Source organism: Phocoena sinus, chromosome 16 (assembly GCF_008692025.1).
Source record: "Phocoena sinus isolate mPhoSin1 chromosome 16, mPhoSin1.pri, whole genome shotgun sequence".
NCBI classification, from domain to species: domain Eukaryota; kingdom Metazoa; phylum Chordata; class Mammalia; order Artiodactyla; family Phocoenidae; genus Phocoena; species Phocoena sinus.
Genome location: NC_045778.1, coordinates 25,114,308 through 25,137,381, shown reverse-complemented (window position 1 = coordinate 25,137,381; position 23,074 = coordinate 25,114,308). Strand labels below are relative to the sequence as shown.

Here is a 23,074-nt window from a genome sequence, read left to right as displayed (position 1 = left end):
TTCTTCACTCAGACAGGATGGGGTTAAAGGAGCAGCTGCTTTGGGGACTCTGGCTCACTCAGGCCGGGGGGGAGGGAGGGGCACGGAGTGCGGGGCGAGCCTGCGGCGGCAGAGGCCGCAGTGACGTTGCACGAGCCTGAGGTGCGCCGAGCGTTCTCCTGGAGAAGTTGTCCCTGGATCCCGGGACCCTGGCAGTGGCAGGCTGCACAGGCTCCCTGGAAGGCGGGTGTGGATAGTGACCTGTGCTCGCATACAGGCTTGTTGGTGGCGGCAGCAGCAGCCTTAGCATCTCATGCCCGTCTCTGGGGTACGCGCTTTTAGCCGCGGCTCGCGCTCTTCTCTGGAGCTCCTTTAAGCAGTGCTCTTAATCCCCTCTCCTCGTGCACCAGAAAACAAAGAGGGAAGAAAAAGTCTCTTGCCTTTTCGGGCAGGTTCAGACTTTTTCCCGGACTCCCTCCCGGCTGGCCGTGGTGCACTAACCCCCTGCAGGCTGTGTTCACACCGCCAACCCCAGTCCTCTCCCTGTGCTGCGACCGAAGCCCGAGCCTCAGCTCCCAGCCCCGCCGCCCCGGCGGGTGAGGAGACAAGCCTCTCGGGCTGGTGAGTGCCGGTCGGCGCTGATCCTCCGTGCGGAAATCTCTCCGCTTTGCCCTCCGCACCCCTGTTGCTGTGCTCTCCTCTGCGGCCCCGATGCTTTCCCCCTCCGCTACCCGCAGTCTCCGCCATGAAGGGGCTTCCTAGTGTGTGGAAACCTTCCTCCTTCACAGCTCCCTCCCACTGGTGCAGGTCCCGTCCCTATCCTTTTGTCTCTGTTATTCTTTTTTCTTTTGCCGTACCCAGGTACGTGGGAGTTTCTTGCCTTTTGGGAGGTCTGAGATCTTCTGCCAGAGTTCAGTAGGTGCTCTGTAGGAGTTGTTGCACGTATAGATGTATTTCTGGTGTATCTGTGGGGGAGAAGGTGATCTCCGTGTCTTACTCTTTCCGCCATCTTCCCTTCGTCTCCTTGTTTTCATTTAAATTTACAAGTAAGGAATATGTTCACTTTAAGTTTCTGACATATAACACTATCATTAGATATTTTAAATTAAGTTGTTAAATTTGTTTAATTGTTCATTTGATAGGCAAAAACTGGCTATCTTATTTCAATTTTTTGTATCCTTGAATACCAATGAGTGAGTTTTTGTTTTTTGGGGGTTTAGTTAACTATAGTTCCTCTTCTGTGGCTTTTCTGGTTTCTTAATCCACTTATCTAGTAATATCTTAGTAGTTTCTTACTGATTTGTAGGAGTTCCTTAAATGAGCTCTGTTTTCTTTAGTTTCCTAGTTTGTAGTTAATTTTTTAAAAACATACATAAACCTAAATTATTTTGTGTATATAATTCCATCTGGCTTTTGATAGCTTGTCTTATCATTTTTAAGTTTAAAAATTCTTCTCTCCTTTCAGAGAGCCAATAAACTTTTCCTTTTGTGTTTTTTTTGTTGTTGATTATAACTCTTTATTCCATCTAGAATAAAGCAGTTTTCAAGCTTCTTTTTTGTAATTTCTGTAGGCTGATGGTTCTTGATTCATTGTGAGTTTAAGGATGATAAAAGTTGACAGAACTTTAGGGACAAAATATATTTTAGCAGTGAAAAAAATGATAAGCTCTTATTCTGACAAATGTAAACTTTCTCATCAGAGTTAAACGTTTAGACAACATTTCTGATTAGCCTTCTGTTAGTACAGCAAAGCATTTGTATTTGCTGGAAATAACATTTATTTATGAAGAAATTATGGCAGAAATCTGTTAAACAATGAGAAAATTCTAGACTGTTCAGACAGCCAGGATTTTGAAAAAGTGTTGTGCTTTGGCAGGACCCAGGAGAGGAAGTGTCTGCATCTGCTGCATGCTAGAAGCCTTCCCAAAGAGTTACTGTAAAGCAGCCAAGAGAACAGTGGTATTTCACTACTGTTGTGGTTCTGGAAGTAACTGGAAGTTTGCAGACTTGAGGGAGGAGACTTAGGAGTACTTCCAGGAGGTCAGTGTCAGTTTCTGTGGTGACCTATTTTTAGTGATTCAAGTTAAGGGAAAGTGTTTTGTGTGTGTATGTGTGTAATAGGGAGTTTTCCAATGTGGACTTGAACCTGTTGCTTTAGGAGAAGTCACTTGGGAAGAGTCCAGAGGTGCCTGTACAAAAGAGGAATAGGGTGACAAGTCAGAATAACCAACGGGTGTCTGTTATTGGGGCAAATGGTACTGCAGTTGTAATTTATTTTCCTGTAAGGTAATAAAGGAGAAGGACTTAAAGTCCATGTATGTGTGGAGAAGGAGCAAGAGTAAGAGTGCCTAACAGGGCCTTTGGGAAAGCAGGGTAAAAAACTTTCTACTGGTTAGTTGATAATGTGCATCTGCCATGAAGAAATCCATTCCAGAAAAGACAGCCCTACGGGGGACAAAGCAAAAAAGACAGAAGGGCTTTGCTGCCAGGTTTTAGAAAAAATGCCACAACTTTGTACTGGGCTAAGGATTTTTACATAGAACACAGTAGATAGAGAAAAGCTCAGCATTGGGCCCTTTGAGAGAAATTGCTAGCTTAAATTGACAGGGTTGGTTGGTATTTTTTTTTTAATTCTGTACAACTTTAAAAAAATAAAACAGCTTTATTGAGATATAATTCATATATCACACTATTCACCCATGTTCGTGCTTGTGTACTTTTTAGTACTTTCACAGTGTTCTTCAACAGTTGATCACCACCGTATATTTTAGAACGTTTTCATCACCCCAATATCTGCAACTTCTAATTGAACTTATTTTAAAATTTAAGGCCATTGCAGGGAAAAGATGGAACACGTTAGCAATTTAGAGGATTAATCAGAAAGCTCTGAAACCTTTTTTCCCTTTAAGCATATTCTAACATTTTATTTTATTTTATTTTAAATTTATTTTTGGCTGAGTCGGGTCTTTGTTGCTGCGCGCAGCCTTTCTCTAGTTGTGACAAGCGGGGGCTACTCTTTGTTTGCAGTGCGTGGGCTTCTCACTGCGGTGGCTTCTCTTGTTGCGGAGCACGGGCTCTAGGCATGTGAGCTTCAGTAGCTGTGGGCTCGTGGGCTCTAGAGCACAAGGTCAGTAGTTGTGGTGCATGGGCTTAGTGACTCTGCAGCATGCGGGATCTTCCCCGGACCAGGGCTCAAACCCATGTCCCCTGCATTGGCAGGCGGATTCTTAACCACTGCGCCACCAGGGAAGTCCTCCTTTTTAAAAATAATGGCCATATTTCTCTTACAGGTGTGCGATCCTGTAAAAGTAAGCCTCTGAAGATGATCTGGTGTATTTTAGTTGTAGGGTTTCTACTTCCCCAGTCTTTGGCTGATCCAGGCTTTTTTACTTCAATTGGTAAGTCTTAATTATTTTTTGTTGTTTTTCCATTTAAAAATTTACATTTTTTAGTGTGTTTAGATAAGTAAAAACCAATACATTGTGTTCCCAGAGTCTGAAATATTACTTCAGTCCCTGCCCCTCTAAAAGTCTCTCTCATTTTTAAATTCAATTGTTTTCTTTAAATTATTTTCTCTGATTACAAAAGGAATACGTTTTCAGATTAGAAATTTATGAAAATTTAGAAAAGCATACCAAAGAAAATACTCTGGTAATGAGTCCACCCAGCAAATCATTTAATGTATATACTTAGTCTTTTATGTTTTCCTATATACATACTTCATGTCTTAAAAGAGAAGTTTTCTGTCATCTTGTTGACCAGTTCTACCCTCACATGATTGTGGAGCTAAATAAAACACAAACAAGTATTATAGTTATGAAACCTCATTTTGGGATATAAAATGATGAGTTCTGTTTTCCCCTTATGAATAACGAAATATGGATATTTGAATTGCAGTTGAGAAGTATACTTTTTGTTAGTGTGGTCTTTGTTTATTGAATAAAAATTTAGTTCTAAGTAGTTTCAAAACCACAAAAAGGTGAGAGGGGAGGTAGGGAAGAAGAAACATTGATCCTTGGAAAGTAAGGTTTTGAAATTAAAAAATAAATTTTTAGATGACAGACAATTTGTCAATATGGTCCAAGCTTGCAGAATTAAGTAGCTTGAAAATTTGAATTGGAACACATGATTAGAAGAGTTTCCGGCTTTATTTTTATTTATCTGGTTTTTAAAAAAGGAAAAAAAAAAAAAAAGATGCTCTCTCCAACATATCTGATTCATGCCAGGTAAGCCCTCTCAGAATGAAGCATTCTCTATCATTCTTAAATTATTCGAAAATACTTGTTTTGACCAGTATGGGTATTTGATTACTTTCTTCCCTTTTTCTCCTTCTAGGTCAGATGACTGATTTGATCCGTACTGAAAAAGATCTGGTGACTTCCCTGAAAGACTATATTAAGGCAGAAGAGGACAAATTAGAACAAATAAAAAAGTAAGAAAAGTGTTTTACTTATTATGACTCTGATTCCACCTTCATGTTTTCTTGGTGGAGCTAAAACATTCTTTGAGTGAAAGTGAAAGCCCTCTGTCAGTCTTAAAAGGCTAGTTGAAATGGCTAAAGTGGGAGCACAGAAAACAGAAGTTAGGCCCAGGCTAAGACTTCAGTTGAAGAATATGGATTGAGATAAGAATATAAATGGGTATGGGTCATTGACTGACAATTTTTTTCAATGGTTGCTAATATCTTCTATCCTCTTCTAACCTCCCTAATCAAGCCACCTTCTGGAGCAATTTTCCACTGCTATTTATCCTTCAGTCCTATGGTTCCATTCTAGAGATTACAGTGATAAGTACAGTATTATTTAATTGATATAGTTTTTCCTTAAATGCTAATTTATTTATTTAAATTTATTTATTTATTTATGGCTGCGTTGGGTCTTTGTTGCTGTGTGCGGGCTTTCTCTTGTTGTGGTGAGTGGGAACTACTGTTTGTTGCGTGCGTGAGCTTCTCATTGCAGTGGCTTCTCTTGTTGCAGAGCACAGGCTATAGGTGTGCGGGCTTCAGTAGCTGTGGCACGTGGGCTCAGTAGTTGTGGCTTGCGGGCTCTAGAGTGCAGGCTCAGTAGTTTTGGTGCATGGGCTTAGTTGCTCCGCGGCATGTGGAAATCTTCCCAGACCAGGGCTCGGACCCATGTACCCTGCATTGACAGGCGGATTCTTAACCACTGCGCAACCAGGGAAGTCCCCTAATTTATTTTTAATTGACTCAGGTTCATATTTAATTCTGACCTGAGAGTTCCTAGCCTTTGTTTAATGAGTAGCTAAGTATTCAGTTTTTTTGTTTTAAAATACAGTTTCTAGATACTGAATATAAAATTTTGCTGTAAGTTTGATTTAAATGAACATGTAACTGAAATTGGATTGGGCTGATTACTTTGTAATAACCAATTATTTGGCTTTAAGGACCTGTAGGGAAATGAATTTTTAGATTCTTACTAGAGGGATCCACTCACAACTTTTACTAAGATAGGTTATGTTTACTATAACCATTTGGGAGAAACAAAACTAAAACAAAAAGTCTTGTAGTTATATTTTGATTTTGCCAAGTTAGATTTTATCTGTAAGAGAATCTTGCTTTTTAAAAATCCTTTGTAATTTTACTTTTAAAAGGTTTTTTTTTTTTTTTTTTTTTTTTTTTTGCGGTATGCGGGCCTCTTACTGCTGCGGCCTCTCCCATCGCGGAGCACAGGCTCTGGACGCGCAGGCCCAGTGGCCATAGCTCACGGGCCCAGCCGCTCCGCGGCATGTGGGATCCTTCTGGACTGGGGCATGAACCCGTGTCCCCTGCATCGGCAGGCGGACTCTCAACCACTGCGCCACCAGGGAAGCCCTAAAAGGATTTTAAGTATAGTTTTAACTCAAAATCCTCTAATCTTTTTTGAGTGCTTTACTAGTCTTCTTCCTCATTGAGTGTGTATATACTTTATGTAGATTCCACTTATGTCTTACATTTTTAGATGGGCAGAGAAGTTAGATCAGCTAACCAGCACAGCAACAAAAGATCCAGAAGGATTTGTTGGACACCCTGTAAATGCATTTAAGTTAATGAAACGTCTGAACACTGAGTGGAGTGAGTTGGAGAATCTGGTCCTTAAGGATATGTCGGATGGTAAGTCAGATGGTAAGACTAATGAGCAAAAAAAAAGTAAGGCTTTTTTGCTACCACCTGTAGACATGCCAGAAGAAGTGATAAATTCAGTTCCCAGAACATCAGGTGTTCAGCCTTGTAACTGAATTATTGCTGAGATGTATTTGATTTGACTAGAGTTAATTTAGTCTACATCCTGAATTCTTGATTTAAAAAAAAGATGAATAAAAACTGGAAATAAAGAAAGATAGAACTTTATTGTTAAAATGTAATTTCTGCTCTTCATTTAACATGGTCCTTTTTGCTTTGAAATCTAAAAAAGTGAATCAATGATTTGGCATACAGCTTCATTTCTGAGGGTAATTGTTTTCATTTTAGGTTACCTTCAGATTTTAAAAATTTTATGGGTAAGTCTTTATCTTCTAATCAATTTTTAATGTACTGGGAGTGATACTAATAAGGAAAAATGTTAGCTGTGTTTTACATAGTACTTTGAAGCTTAGGATTGTTTTGTTTAACATAGACAATAAATTTAAAAATTGAGGCTGCAAACAGTAATAATGAATGTCTTTCTAATTGAAACAATAAAATTGTAGTTGGAGTATTGAGATCTTTTAGATATTTTAGTAACAGACATGGAAAACTAAGGCTGGAGTTTAATGAAGTAGAGGTATTATGCTTTAGTACATAGTGTTTATCTGTTGAATGATTGAAGGTGGCAAAAAAAAGAGAGACAGAGAACTGAGCCAACTGTGTAGATAAAGCACTCCAAGGGTGCTTTCAAGTATTTGTGAGCAGTAAACTAAACTATTACGCATAGGACAGGAAACCTTGAAAAGAAAAATTAAGGCAAGCACTTGTGAATACTTCTTTGAGAAGAGAAGGAAATAGTACCTATGATTATTTGTTGTCATATAACACCATGATAATTTTTTTTTTTTTTTTTTTTTTGCGGTACGCGGGCGTCTCACCGCTGTGGCCTCTCCCGTTGCGGAGCACAAGCTCCGGACACGTAGGCCCAGCGGCCATGGCTCACGGTCCCAGCCGCTCCGCGGCATGTGGGATCTTCCCGGACTGGGGCACGAACTCGTGTCCCCTGCATTGGCAGGCGGACTCTCAACCACTGCGCCACCAGGGAAGCCCCATGAGAACATTTTTAAGGTCATACATGTATGCGTTTGTATACATGTATACATATGCACACACATTTATTTGTTTATTTTTTTTTTTTAAAAATCTAAAAAATCTCAAGTATGAACTAAGTTTTTTTATAAAGTAAACCTTAAGACTTAGGCATTTTAATCTGTGGCAGTCATCCCATAATGCTATAGTAGATATAATTTTTTTCTTTTTATTAGAGAGGATTTAAGTAACTTCATATTGGTTTGGGGCATAAAATCGTTCCAGTCTTCTGTAAAACTTGCTTGTAAAATTCCATGTGGATATTGTGACTAGGAGTTGGTCTTAAAACTAATGCTTTAATATGGACTTAGGCCTCTTCCATCTAGTTGTTCATCTGTACATTTCAATTAACATAAAAATGCCTGGCCTTTTGATGATCAAAGTATGCATAGTTGATTATAAGTAAAGGAGAATGGAGGGAAGTCTCGTACCTAATTTTGATTTGCAAATGATGACACATGTTATTAAAATTTTAAATCACTTTTTGTTTTTGTTGTATTGATTTCTTAAGGAGTATTTAGCATCTCCTTAGGAGTTATATAGTTACCAATAATTAGTTTCTTAGTTTCATTTTTGCTGTATTTTATGTAAAACCTTTTAAAATTAATATTAGGATTTATAGAGTGCAAACCATGATGATGAACACTATATTTAATAATTAAACAGATCTAAATATATTTTAATAAACTAGCTTACCTGATACTCTTATATATATAATAAATGTCTCTTCCTTCTCCTTAAAGAATTCCACCAAACTTTATATATTTACACATTTATGTGATTTGGCACATGGAAGAAGAAAACATAACTTTAAGAGTATACATTTTACTTAGTGTTATCTGAAAGTATAATTGGTTGCCAGTGAACATCGTTTTGAAATCTTTAAATGTTCACTTTTCAAGCTTAGTGGAGGCTGTGTTGTATAATTAAAAACTCTATTATGTTAGTTGATCTTTACCTATTAATACAAATATAATTCTGCAATGACCTCAGATTACTTAAGCAACATTAAAAATGGTTTGGGAAGATGAACAACTTAGAGGTATGTCAAGTCTTGTTCAGTATATTTAATTTTTTCTTGTTACACATGGTATGGTGGAAAATTATAATAAAAGAGATTTTGAAAAATCCTTTTAAGACTATATTGGAAAATGGAAGTCTGTGAGGTTCTAAAGTCTTTTTTCTTCCAATTTTATTGAGATATAATTGACATACAGTACCATATAAAGTGTACAGCACAATGATTTCACTTACACACATCATGGAATGATTATCACAGTAAATTTAGTGTTCATCCATCACCTCATATAGATACAAAATTTAAAAAATAAAAAAAATGCTTTTCCTTGTGATGAGAACTCTTAAGATGTACTCTCAACAACTTTCATATATAACATACAGCAGTGTTAATTATTTTTATTGTGTTGTACATTACATCCCTAGTACTTACTTATATTATAACTGGAACTTTATACCTTTTGACAGCCTTCCTCCAGTTACCCTGCACACCCACCTCCTGCCTCTGATAACCATATATCTGATATCTTTTTGTATGCGTTTGTTTTTGAAATATAATTGACCTGCAACACTGTGTTCCTGTTATACAAAATATTGATCCTGTATTTCTATATATTTCAAAATGATCACCGTGATAAGTCTAGTTCTGATATGTCATCACCATACAAAGATATTACATAGTTATTGACTATATTTCCCACACTGTACATTTCATACCCGTGTCTAGACTCTTTTTTTTTCCCCCCTATTTTAAGGTTTTATCTCTAACCTAACCATTCAGAGACAGTACTTCCCTAATGATGAAGACCAGGTTGGGGCAGCCAAAGCTCTGTTGCGTCTCCAGGATACCTACAATTTGGATACAGATACCATCTCAAAGGGTGATCTTCCAGGTAAGAATTATTGTAGTCTATAAAAATCCTATCACTTGGCTTCTCCATTCAGTCCATTAGGACAATGTTAATATAAAAAGACTTCCATATTTTAAGATTTTTAACTTCACTTTGTTTCACAGCCTTTGAGGACAAAACAACCCTTTGTCTAGGACTGAATAGTTGTGGATAAGCTGCTAGCTTGTTACTGTGAAAGCTTATAATTATAGGGACTAACTTAAGTAGGCAATTTTAGCATGTAAGAAAAAGAAACAACCAGTTTTCCAAATGTCTGTCTTTAGAATACCCAGTAGTTGTGTGTTAAGTTATAAGGTAATTGATAATCAAAGTTTATATATTCAATAATTTAAAACCAAGACATGTTGAGTATGTACTGATTTTTAGTGTTCTACAGTGTGAAGCATCCTGCTTTCTGACCTATTTCGGCAAAACCCTCTTTTTTTAAGTTACAGCTGATTTCATGGTAATTTGCTTAAATTTATTGTGAAAAAAACATTAAAAAAATTTACCATCTTAACCAATTTTAAATGTGCAGTTTATGGTATTAAGTACATTTGCATTATTATGCAACCATCATTACCATCCATCTGCATAGCTCTTTTCATCTTGTGAAACTGAAGCGCTATACTTTTTAAACAATAACTCCCCAGTTCCCACTTACTCAGCCCCTGGCAACCATCATTCTACTTTCTCTCTATGACTTTGACTTAAGTACCTCATATAAGTAGAATCATACAGCGTTTGTGTTTTTGTGACTGGCTTATTTCACTTAGTATAATGACCTCAAGGGCTGTAGTATACGTCGGAACTTCCTTCATTTTTAAGGCTGAATAATAATCCATTGTGTATATACCATATTTTGCTTATCCATTCATCTGTTGATGGACACTTGGGTTCCTTCCACACATCAGCTATTGTGAATAATGCTGCTGTGAACATGGGTGTGCAAATAGCTCTTCAAGACAATGTCTTTTATTCTTTGAGTATATACCCAGAAGTGGAATTGCTGTGTCATATGATAATTCTTTTTTTTTTGAGGAGTCACCATTCTCTTTTCCATAGTAGATATACCATTTTACATTCCCACCAACAGTGCATAAGGGTTCCAGTTTCTCCACATCCTTGCCAACACTTGTTATTTTCTTTTTTTTTTTCTGATAGTAGCCACTCTAGTGGGTGGTATCTCATTGCAGTTTTGCATTTCCCCAATTATCAGTGATGTTGAGCCTCTTTTCATGTACTTATTAGCAGCCGCCTGTACATCTTCTTTGAAGAAATACCTATTCGAGTCCTTTGTCTTTTTTTTTTTGCAGTATGCGGGCCTCTCACTGCTGTGGCCTCTGCCGTTGCGGAGCACAGGCTCCAGACGCGCAGGCTCAGTGGCCATGGCTTACGGGCCCAGCCGCTCCACGGCATGTGGGATCTTCCCGGACCGGGGCACGAACCCGTGTCCCCTGCATTGGCAGGTGGACTCCCAACCACTGCACCACCAGGGAAGCCCTGTCTATTTTTTAATTGGGTTATTCATTCTTTATTGTTGAGTTTTAGAGGTTCTCTATATATTCTGGATATTAATTCCTTATGAGATGTATGATTTGCAAATATTTTCTCCTGTTCTGTGGGTTGCCTTTTTACTCCATTGATATTGTGCTTTGTATCCAAATTTTTAAATTTTTACGAAGTCCAATTTGTTTATTTTTTCTTTTTTTGCCTGTGCCTTTAGGGTCATATACAAGAAATCATTGCCCAATCCAATGTTATAAAGCTTTTGTCCTATGTTTTCTTCTAAGAGTTTTATTGTTTTAAGTCTTATATTTAGGTCCTTGATTTATTTTGAGTTAATTTTTACATGTGGTATTAGGTAAGGGTTCAACTTCATTCTTTTGCATGTGGATATTCGGTTCTCCCAGCACCATTTGTTGAAAAGACCATCCTTTCCCCATTGAATGGTCTTGCCATGCTTGTCAAAAATCATTTGACCATATATACAAAGGTTTACTTCTGCCTCTGTATTCCATTAGTCTGTAAGTCTGTCTTTATGCTGATAACACACTATTTGATTATTGTAGCTTTGTAGTAAGTTTTGAAATTAGGAGGTGGAGTCTTCTGGTTTTGTGCTTCTTTTTTAAGATTGTTTTGGTTATTCTGGGTCCCTTGAGATTCTGTATGAATTTTAGGATGGGTTTTTCTGTTTCTGTTTTTAGTATTTTGATATTGTGTTGAATCTGTAGATTGCTTTGGGTAGTATTAACATTTTAACAATCCATGAATCATGGTCTTCCAATCCATGAACATGGGATGTGTTTTCCATTTATTTATGTTGTCTTTCAGCAGTTTTTTTGTAGTTTTTCACTGTATGTCTTTCATCTCCTTGGTTAAGTTAACTCCTAAGTATGTTATGCTTAGACTTGTTTTAGTAATTTTCTTTTAGATTGTTCATTATTGGTACATAGAAATGCAACTGATTTTTCTGTGTTGTCTTTGCATCCTGCTACTTGGCTGAATTCATTTATTAGTTCTAACAAGTTTTTTGTGGAATCCTCAGGATTTTCTAACCTAAGATAATGTTATCTGCTGGGTATTCCCTGGTGGTCCAGTGCTTAGGACTCCATGCTTTCACTGCCGAGGGTGCAGGTTCAATCCCTGGTTAGGGAACTCATCCCACAAGCCGCGCAGTGTGGCAGAAAAAAGATAACGTTATCTGTGGACAGAGATCATTTTACTTCTTCCTTTCCAGTTTGGGCACCTTTGAGCTTGTTCTTGCCTAGTTGCCCTGGCTAGAACTTCAAGTACTAAGTTGAATAGAAGTGGCGAAAGTGGGCATCCTTGTTCTTGTTCTTGATCTCAAAGGAAAAGCTTTCAGTCTTTGACCATTGAGTGGGTTTTTCAAATATATCTTTTATTATGTTAAGGTAGTTTCCTTCTATTCCTAGTTTGTTGAGTGTTTTTTATCATGAAAGAATACTGAATTTTGTCAATTGTTTTTTCTGCATGAATTGAGATGATCGTATTTTTTTCCTTTATTCCGTTAATGTGGTGCATTACATTGATCGATATTCATATGTTGAAACATCCTTGCATTCCAGGAATAAGTTCTACTTGGTCATGGTGTATAATCATTTTAATATTATATGCTGCTGAATTCTGTTTGCTAGTATTTTGTTGAGGATTTTTACATCAGTGTTCGTAAGTGATATTGGTCTGTAGTTTTCTTGTAGTGTCTTTTTCTGGCTTTGGTATAAAGGATAATGCTGGCCTCATAGAATGAGATAGGAAGTATTCTTTCCTCTCTTTTTGAAAAGTTTGAGAAGGACTGGTATTAGTTCTTCTTTAAATGTTTGGTAGAATTCTCTAGTGAAGCCATTAGGTCCAGGGCTTTTCTTTTGTCAGGAGACTTTCAATTACTGATTGTCTCCTTACTAGCTATAGGTCTATTCAGATTTTCTATTTTTTCTAAGTCTTGGTAGGTTTTGTGTTTTTAGGAATCTGTCCATTTCATCTAGGTTATTCAATTTGTTGGTGTACAGTTTTTCATAGAACTCTCTTATAATCCTTTGTATTTCTGTAGAATCAATAGTAGTATCCCCACTTTTATTTCTGATTTTAGTAATTTGAATCTTTTTTTTCTTAGTCCATGTAGCTAAAGGATTGTCAATTTTGTTGACAAAATTCTTTTCAAAGAACCATCTTTTGTTTTCATTAATTTTCTCTATTGTTTTTCTTTTACTTCTGCTTTAATATTTCCTTTCTTCTGCTAGCTTTTGGTTAAGTTTGTCCTTGTTTTTCTAGCTTTTAGGTTGTTGATTTGAGATCTTTCTTGTTTTTTAATGTAAGCGTTATAACTATAAATTTCTCCCTTAGCTCTGCTTTCATTGTGTCCCATAAGTTTTGGTATTTTGTGTTTTCATTTTCATTTGTCTTTAAGTATTTTCTAATTTTCCCTGTGATTTCTTCTTTGATCCATTAGTTGTTAAAGAGTGTGTTGTTTAATTTCTGCAAAATTTGGAGTTTTCCAGTTTTACTTGTGTTACTAATATCTAACTTCACATGATAATTTACTTTTGCCATCTCTCACTTTTTCTGTGAGTGTGTGGCTTACCCCATTACTACCTTCTTGTCATTATCAACTGGAGAAATAAAATATATTACCTCTATCATCATACTGAAATTGATTTTCTCCTTAAGAAAATATAGTGGGATGAGTTACTTGTTAAGATGTTTTTCTTGCTCATCTTCCTAAATTTGCAGTGAAGTATCAAGTGGAAAAACTAACCATGGTATAATATTAAATAAAATTTCCTTTAAGCTGCAATGTAATTTCATCAAGTTGGACTTCCAAAAAAGTACAAATTTGCAAATTTTATTTTCTGTTTCTACTAATATGGTACATTATAACACTTCTGAAGATCACAGCTTTGTTTGGTTTGGTTTTTTAAATTAATTAATTAATTAATTTGGTTGCACCGGGTCTTAGTTGCGGTAAGCAGCTCCTTAGTTGTGGTATGTGGGCTCCTTAGTTGCAGCTTGCAGGCTCCTTAGTTGTGGCTTGCAGGCTCCTTAGTTGTGGCTCGCCAGCTCCTTAGTTGTGGCATGCAAACTCTTAGTTGAAGCATGCATGTGGGATCTAGTTCCCTGACCAGGGATTGAACCTGGGCCCCCGGCATTGGGAGCATGGACTCTTATCCACTGTGCCACGAGGGAAGTCCTGCCTTACGTTTTTTAGTTCACCTCTGGTTTAAAACATCAATTTGTTTAATAGATATTAACTATTTAATGTTTATTTAATATCTACTTAACATAATAACCATATGTTAAGTACTAGGGAGCGATAATGAATAACACTGCTTTTGCCCTTAGGGTACTTATATTATGATATGGTATGATGAATGCCTAGATGCAGATAACTTAGGATACTGTGGGAGCACATAGGAGAAAACTTAATTTTGGACTTGAGAAGAGAGAGCATAAAGTAAGACTTGTGGAATACAGGATATTTTTTAAAATTGAGGTGTAATGGACAAGGAATTAGCTAGGAAATTGGGGGAGGGGGGAAATAGTGGGCATGAGAAAAATATTCCAAACAGACATATATATAGGCCAGAGAGGAGAGAGCATTTTATATCAGATATCTAACAAGTAGTTTGTTCAAGGGGTGAGTGCATGAACAGTGGGAGGGAGTTGGTTTTGTGAGAGTCGTGAGAGATGAGGCTAGATTAGGTAAGCAGAAGCCATCTCCTGATGAACTTTGTAAGTCATGTGGAGGAGTTTGAAGTGTTCTGAGTGCAATAAGAAGCTATTGAAAAGTTTTAAACAGGGAGGTTATATGATTTTCATTTTAGAAATATCATTCTGGCTGCAGAATGGATTCAGATCTGGGGGTAGGGACAAATAAATCAGGGAGGAGGCTGCTGTAAAATTAAGTAAGAGGTGATAGTGGTAGCTTAGGTTATTTCCAGTTTTTGCAGGGACCAAGGTTTCGACAGACATCTTTATGTCTTCTTGTGTCTATTACAACACATAAAAGAGTTTCTCCTTGGTTATAAGCTTCTCAAACTTTACTAGATATGGCCAGATTGTTCTCCAGAGCAGATGTACCAATTAATACTCTAACCAGCAATGTATGGGAGTTCCCATTTCTTCATACCCTTGCCAACACTTGGCTTTGTCAGATTTAAAATTATAGCATTGAGGTGTGAAGCGATAGGGATGAGGGTAGGGGGAAGGATGATTTGTTGTTTTTAATTGCCCTCCCCCCAAATCAGAGAAATGCTTATTTCAGTGGATTTATATTGATGCCATGTAACTCCTTGATTAATTTTGTCTGTTTCTTTCTCCTTTTTGGGCCTACCTTTTGAAATGCTTTCTTGATATTTTAATATAAAATCTGATAAGTTAAATGGATTTTAGCATTAATGATGCCTTTACAGTCATATAGACTGTTCCTTTAGTTTCAGGTTATTCCTAACCCTGATTTGTTTGAGTAGATTTTTAGCTTCCGGAGATATTACACTTTTGGTGGGGGGGCAGTGAAGTAGAAAAGAATAGCTTTATTGCTTTGCCAGACAAAGGGGGGTACCACAGCGGGCTAATGCCCTCAAAACTGTGTGTCCCCTACACTTTTCTTTTTGGATAGAAAATGTCTTATATGTAAAATTTGATTTACTTCAGGTGGAAGTTGAATGTTCTTCTTGGTCATTTGCATCACTATCTTGGTTAGCTGATAAGGTTAACTACACCAAGCAGTAGATTCTCTGCACACCTCTGGAGCGCACTTCAGCTATGAGTGTACCATAGTGCCTCTGATGCAAGATGTCAACTTCCCAAGTGTATGCATTTTAAACATATTTTGTCCCTTACAAATCAAGTTTTTGTCCACTAAATGTTCCTATAAATAACAGTGTAAGAATTTTTAAATTAAATCTCCCAGTTTATGGATGAGCCACAAAAAATGTATTTCTAAGTAAATTTTCCTATACTATTTTATTTCCTATTCTTATTTCCTATATTATAGTTTATATTGTGATAATAAATTAAAAGGACTCTTTTGGTGTTAGTTTTAACTGTAAATTTGGGTTACTACATTCAGTTTGATGGCTAAACATCAGTCATCCGTGCCACTTCCTTTGAACCAAAGGAATTTGCAGCTTATTCTTTTTTCTCACCAAATTCTATTTGTGCTTTGCATGAAAGTTTTTTATAGTCTTTTTCTGCCAACATCACTTTCCTTATCCTCATTTTCTTTGTCTTCTTGTCCATTTACTTTTTCTTCTCATGTTCTCTATTTTGGAAGCAGCCTTCCCTTTCAAATGCGACAATCACTTCATTTTCATTTTCTTCTTTAATACAATTCCTAGGCATTTTGCCTTTGATAATTGTGAATAGATCAATAGGTAAGCTAACCAGAGATACTTTAACTACCAAGGCAGAATAGCTAAAGATACTCTACTATCCCCATTGTGCTTTCAAATAATGTTGCCAGGATATCAGGTCATGTAAAAAATATTTCTGGTGCTCTCTACGGGTATTAATGGCATACTCTCCTCTTGTGTCTTTTGTATGTCCCTGAGAAAAACATTCTTAATTACTGCTTTGTAAGCTCATCTTAGAACTGTATTCCAGTTCTCATAACAAAAATAATAGGAGAGTCAAAATTCAGTATGTTTCTTTTGTTTCTGAAATTGTGTCATGTTAAGCTATTAATAAGTTAGTTTCTTGGTATCCTTTTCTAGATTAGAGTGTGGAGTAGAGAGTTAGTAACTGGTCAAAATATGGATCTTCATCTTCATTTTAGTAGTACACTGATAATCAGTTACTATCCATAAGTGACTAAACAGGAGGCAAAAAAAAAAAAAAATAGTGAATGGAGGTAGTTCTATGATTTGCATATTTAATTGTATTGGTCCATGGGATTCTCCAGTGCAATACATCTCCATGCTAGGACTGTGTTTGGTACTAGAATGTAACAGGTCATATCCTCAGACCAGGGCATGCTATGCCCTAGACAGTGAATGTCTGATCACTAGCAAAATGTGCCCATGATTTATTTCCTCTTTTTTTTTTTTTTTTTGCGGTGTTGTGGCCTCTCCCGTTGTGGAGCAGAGGCTCCGGATGTGCAGGCTCAGCGGCCATGGCTCATGGGCCCAGCCGCTCCGCAGCATGTGGGATCTTCCCGGACCGGCGCATAAACCTGTGTCCCCTGCATCGGCAGGCGGACTCTCAACCACTGCGCCACCAGGGAAGCCCTTTATTTCCTCTTAATTTATTTCTCATGAACTCCTTTTCTGCTAGCGCTTAAAAAAAAAAAATGTTGACACCATTGGATAGGGTTATAGCTAAGTCTGGTTTTAGCCAATTTACTGCCTTGTTGAAGTATAGTCAATCAAAAATTATTAAGGAAAACACCATTGTATTCCTTTTTCTACCAGTTTCCTTTGTGATGTTATTAGACATATCAGACATACGTTTCTTTTGGTTAAATACCTAGAAGTGAATTCTCTGGGTTGCATGGTAGGTATATATTTAATTTTGAAGAAACCACCAATTGTTGTACCATTTTATACTCTGGTCATCAGTGTATGAGAGTTTCAGTTCCTTCACATACTTGCAAACACTTGTGACTAAGTCCTCCAACTATGTTCTTTGTTAAAATTGCTTTGGCTATTCTAAATTCTTTGATTTCCATATAAATCTTAGGATCAGCTTGTCAGTTTCTACAAAAATGCCTGTAGGAAATTTTTTTAGGGTTGTTTTGAATCTTGGGGAGAATTTGGGCAGCACTGTCATTTTAAAAAGATAATTTCTAATCCATGAACATGCTATCTCTTTGTTTATTTAGGTCAGAAAACTTGGTATAGGAGATAAGATATTTTTGACAATTAACATTAAACCACTGTGAGTCTCACATTTATTGTTTGAACGTTGGTATCAAAAGTTGGAAAAAAATTTTCTTTTTCTTTCTCCCCTCCTCCTTTTCCTCCTCCTCCTTCTTCTACATCTTTCTCACTGAAAGCAAATTTATCACAGGCTCAGTTTTTAATTCATATCCTATCTTTGTCCTCTTATGTTGTTCAAAAACTTTATCTTGTTTTGGTTTCTGTTATATTTAGAAATGTGTTGACAAATGAAACATAACACATTGTCCAATAGAGGAACATGAAACTGTAACTAGCATAGTGGGCAGTATCCATTTTGAGGTCTGACATAATACCTTTTTCATTGGATTGCCATGAGAATCAAATGAGCTAAAGCCTGTGAGAACTAAAACTGCAAAATGCTGTTATTAATGTTTTATTTAAAAGAGGTGCCCAATAAACTTTTTAAAAATTGAGACATAATTGACATATAACATTGTATTAGTTTTGGGTGTACAACATGATGCGGATATGTATGTATTGTGAGATGATCACCACAAGATATTTAGTTAACATCCACCATCACAAGTAGTTACAAAAAATTTTTTTCTTGTGATGAGGACTTTTAAGATCTACTCTTCCAGCAACTTTTAAATATAGAATACAGTATTATTAACCATAGGCACCATGCTATACATTACATTCCAGGACTTATTTATCATATAACTGGGAGTTTGTACCTTTTGACCACCTTCACCATTTCTCTCATATTAGTTTTAGTCATGCAGAACTTTTATATTCTTTCAAAGTCCAAACTATACTAATAAGGTCCACTGACAGAAGTCTCACTTTCATTTCTGTACTCCTCAACCTGTTCCTTTCTTCTTCCTATATGTAACTACCACGTTATTAGCTTTTTCATTTCCACTGTTTCTTTTTGAAAATATAAGCAAATGTATATATATTCCTGTTTCCTTTCAACATCAGCACAGAAGGCAGCATGGTATAATACTTCCTGTACTTTGGCATTTTAATTTATTGATATGTTCTAGATAGTACTTCATATCCTATATAGAAATCCTCCTCATTTCTTTTACAGCTGCATGTTACTCTGTTTTGTGGAGTTACCATAGTTTATTTAACTGGAGCCTATTGATGGACATCTGGTTTGTTGCAGTCTTTTGCTTTTATAAAAATAATACTTCCATTAACCTTGTGCATATATTATTTTGTTTTTTTGCTAAGTGATCTTTGGGATATTTTTTCTAGAAGTGATGCCATTGAATCAAAGAGGAAATACATAGGAAATTTTGCTAACATTGTCCCAGTTTCCCCCCATAATGGTTCTGTCATTTTGTATTTCTAGCAGCAATATATGAGAGTGCCTGTTTCCCCACAGCATCACAAAAATTTCAAACTTTGAGATTTTGCCAATCTGATGGCTCACTTTTCTTTAAATGTATACCAATTTCATTGATTTCTTTGGTTATCTTTTTTTTTTTTTTTTTTTGGTACCTCAGACTTCTCTGTTGGAATTGTTTTCTTCCTCCTTGAAACAAATCCTTAGAGCCCTTGCATGTACTTTGTTTGGCTTATTATTCTCTATGCTTCCTGAATCTGAAGTTTCATGTATTCTAATGCTAGAATATTGTCCACCAATATTTCTTTAAATAGTGCCTTTTCCACATTCTGTTGTCTTCTTCTGACACATGCTGTTGTCTTCTGCCTTCTTATTTTTTCTTCCTTGTCTTTTAACTAGAACTTCATATGTATTCCTCCCCTCTGCTGCATCCTGGGTAAGTTTATCCCATGGTAATTTATTCAGTTCTCACTTCTTGGTTTATTATTCTCTTTTTTTTTTGTTGTGTCTAACTTGCTGTTTAACCTGACCAATATGTCTTTATTTCATTGATAATATTTTTAATTTCTGGAAGTTCTGTTTCTTCCCCCCACTTCAAATCTGCCTGGTCTTTTTTAGGGTATCTTACATGTTCATATTTTCTATTTTAAAAAAAATTCTTTAAACATTTTAATCATAGTTGTTTTGTATTCTTAATCTGATAACACCAACATCTGAAGACTCTCTAATACTGGTTTTTAATAGTTTCTGCTAATTTTGCTCATAGTGGCTTGTTTGATCATGTGCTTTGTGATTTTGGATTGTATGCATTTCTTCAGATTGTGTGTTGGAATATTGCAGAACCTGAGGTGAGGGTGCATTTTGCAGAGTATAAATGTTGCTTCTGCCAGTTGTCCTATTACATTACCCACCTACGACTACTTTAAGTTAAATTCTTGGCTTTAGTTTTCCAGACCATGGAGATAGCATATGTTTGAAATGAAACCTCCCTGAAAGTGTGCCTGTGGAGTTCTAAGGGATTGTTTTTCCCTACCTGCAGTGAAGACTGAGAAAAACAAGTTCTTTTGTTGTTTCTCTTTGCCAGCTGACAGAGTTTTTTTCTAGTTCATTCTCCCATTCAAGATGTAGTTCTTCAAGGGTCTGCTTTGTCATTTTGCATGGGCCTGAGGCTTTATCTCCTGTCCCTTTCTTGGTGGTTAAAAATCAAGCTTCTAGTATTCTGATCTAGTGACTGCCTGCAGAGGAGATGCAGCTTCATCCTCTGCTTACCTCTCTAGGTTTCAAGTTCCTTTTTGGTTTTGGCCTAAGAAATTTGCTTAATTCCTGTGAACTTGGCCATAGTACAAATGGATAATTGTTACTTTAATTCAGCATTTCTAGGTAGAGTCGACCCTTGAACAATGCTGGGGTTAGGGGTGCTGACCCCCCTGAGCAGTTGAAAATCTGCGTGTCTATTTTGACTCTCCCAAACTTAACTACCAATAGACTACTGCTGACTGGAAGGCTTACTGATAATTTAAACAGTTGATTAACACATATTTTGTATGTTACATGTATTATATACTGTATTTTTACAATAAAGTAAGCTAGAGAAAAGAAAATGTTATTAATAAAATCATAAGGAAGAAGAAAAATACATTTACAGTACATATATGTATTTATTGAAAAAAATCCACGTATAAGTGGACTCTATGCAGTTCAAACCCTTGTTGTTCAGGGGTCAACTGTGTTTTATATCAGAAACAATTCCCTCCCCACCACCCCAGAATATGTGGTCCAGATGTAATTTTCTCTCTGTTGCTTACTTAACCATGGTATACACAAAAAACATAAAATACTCAGGCTCTTAAAGTCTCCACTTAACTCACCTGATTTACTGTTTATAAAAATGCAGTGTTATATGGTTGCTATCATTCAGAGTATATTTTTTACATTTCTTTCTTTCTATAGTTCTTTCCTCTATTTTTCCTTATTCTTATGAAAGTAATGGTAATTGTACAATATTTGAAACAATAGTCAATAATAAAAAGACAAGTAACCAAATTTTTAAATGGGCAAAAGGATTTGAATAGACATTTTTCCAAAGATGATATACAGATGGCCAATAAACATGTGAAAGATGCTCAACATCATTTAGGGAAATAAAATTTAAAAACCACGATGAAATACTACATCATACCCACAATGGCTATAATAAAGGTGGACAATGACAAGTACTGGTGAGGATGTAGAGAAATCAGAACCCTCATACATTGCTGGTAGGATTGTAAAAAGGTGCAGCCACTTTAGAAAACAGTTTGGCGGTTTCTGAAAATGTTAAGCATAGAGTTGCCATAAGACCCAGCAATTCCACTGCTACATATACTCAGAGTAATGAAAAAATGTGTCCACAGAAAAACCTGTACATGAATGTTCACAGTAGCATTATTAATAAAAGCCAAAAAAGCGGAAACAACTCAAATGTCCATCACCTGATAAGCAAAATGTAGTCTATCCAGTGGACTAGTATTTGGCAATAAAAAGAACCTTGAAAACATTATGCTGAGTGAAGGAGTCCAGTCACAGAAGACCATATGTTGTGTGATTCCATTTATGTGAGATAGCCAGAATAGGCAAACCTACAGATACAGAAAGTAGATGAGTGGTGTGTAGGGATAGGGCAGGAAAGGGGAGATGATGGGTAGTGACTGCTTAAGGTTACAGAGTTTCTTTTGGGGTGATGAAAATGATCTAAAATTAAGATTATGGTGATGGTTGTACAACTCTGTGAATATACTAAAAACTATTGGATTCTTTAACTGGGTGAACTTTATGGTATGTAAATTACATACCATTAGTGCTTTGAAAAGGGTTACTGTAGGGGAAGGGAGGAGGGGAAAGAATCAATTGACAGGTTGTCTCTCTTCCTGTCCATTTATTCGTTGCCCAGATTGTTGGTTAAGAGTTAGATATATCTCATATGGTGATTCCCGCTGTTTGGAAAATTGCATGCTTCAACTTAATTGATGCTTCATTTTGGTATGATGGCTGATAATTGAAGTCTCGGGTTCTATAGGTCCTACGTTACATATTAGCTGTGTGATCCTTGCCATGTTTCACTACCTTGTAGATTGTTCCTTTGTTTATAAACTTAGGATAATTCCTGCTTTTCCTACTCAGAAGGTTTGTTGTGAGGTCCAATGAGAGGGAGATAGTACTTTTGAAAGCTGTGTAGTTCTAAATAAGTATATAATAGTATTAAGATTCCTAAGTTCTCTGTATTTTGTTATCCATAGGAGTAAAACACAAATCATTTCTAACAGTTGAGGACTGTTTTGAGTTGGCAAAGTGGCCTACACAGAAGCAGATTCTACCATACAGAACTGTGGATGGAACAAGCACTAAGACAGCTGGATGAGGCGAGGTTTCTACAATTGATAAAGTCTCTGTTCTAGATTATTTGAGCTATGCAGTGTACCAGCAGGGAGACCTGGATAAAGCACTTTTGCTCACAAAGAAGCTTCTTGAACTAGGTATGTTAATTTGGCCTAATTCAAGGTTAAAGATGTATTGGTGGATATATAGATATACTAATTATAATTATGTGTGACTGTATATATTTGTCATATAGCTTTGGTACTTTTTATTTGTCATAAGTCAGGAGCTCATCTGTCAGACATACTTTATCTTTCTGTTTATCCTCTAAAATAAATGGCAACTGGTCTTCTCACCTAATAGTACTACAACAGTAGCTGTGTTTCTCTGCTCTTGTACTCTTCAGGTATTTCAAAATTGGACCTAACCTAGGTAGCTCAGTCAAAAATATTTGTTTACCCTGTTGCCATATTAAATATTGACTGGTGTTCTTGAAGGAAGTTTTGGTTTATTGCATTTCATATTCAGAAATAGTGATTTGAAATGTCAACCTAAATAAAAAGGTAAATGAGGCAAACTCAAAATTGTCAAAAACATGAGTTTAGTTAGTAATAGCAGAGGAATTGCATTCAGGACCTGCAAAATGTAGGAAGCTACAGGTGAGTCCATTGAGGGATTGGGGTAGGCTGTGTTTATGGGCAGGGAATGTAAAGGGGGGAAAGTTCAGTTAGAGTCTGTTCAAATCAAAAACAAATGGGGACTAGCGTTGAACATTCCCTAAGCAGACAAAACCAGTCCAGTCATACAAACAAAGCTCAATTCAGCTTACTTTTTTTTTTTTTTGATGGTA

At 36.5% G+C, this 23,074-nt stretch overlaps 1 protein-coding gene across 1 annotated transcript in view; it reads left to right on the top strand.

Annotated features, from left to right (window-relative positions):
- The first annotated feature begins 3,270 nt into the window (after nt 1-3,270).
- P4HA1 (prolyl 4-hydroxylase subunit alpha 1) overlaps nt 3,271-23,074 on the top strand; it is a 60,005-nt gene continuing 40,201 nt past the window's right edge. Inside the window, 8 exon segments of the mRNA XM_032607628.1 lie at nt 3,271-3,377; nt 4,315-4,411; nt 5,937-6,088; nt 9,022-9,159; nt 22,146-22,187; nt 22,190-22,216; nt 22,219-22,263; nt 22,266-22,382. Coding sequence (XP_032463519.1) covers nt 3,302-3,377; nt 4,315-4,411; nt 5,937-6,088; nt 9,022-9,159; nt 22,146-22,187; nt 22,190-22,216; nt 22,219-22,263; nt 22,266-22,382 — 694 coding nt within the window. The 5' untranslated portion in view covers nt 3,271-3,301.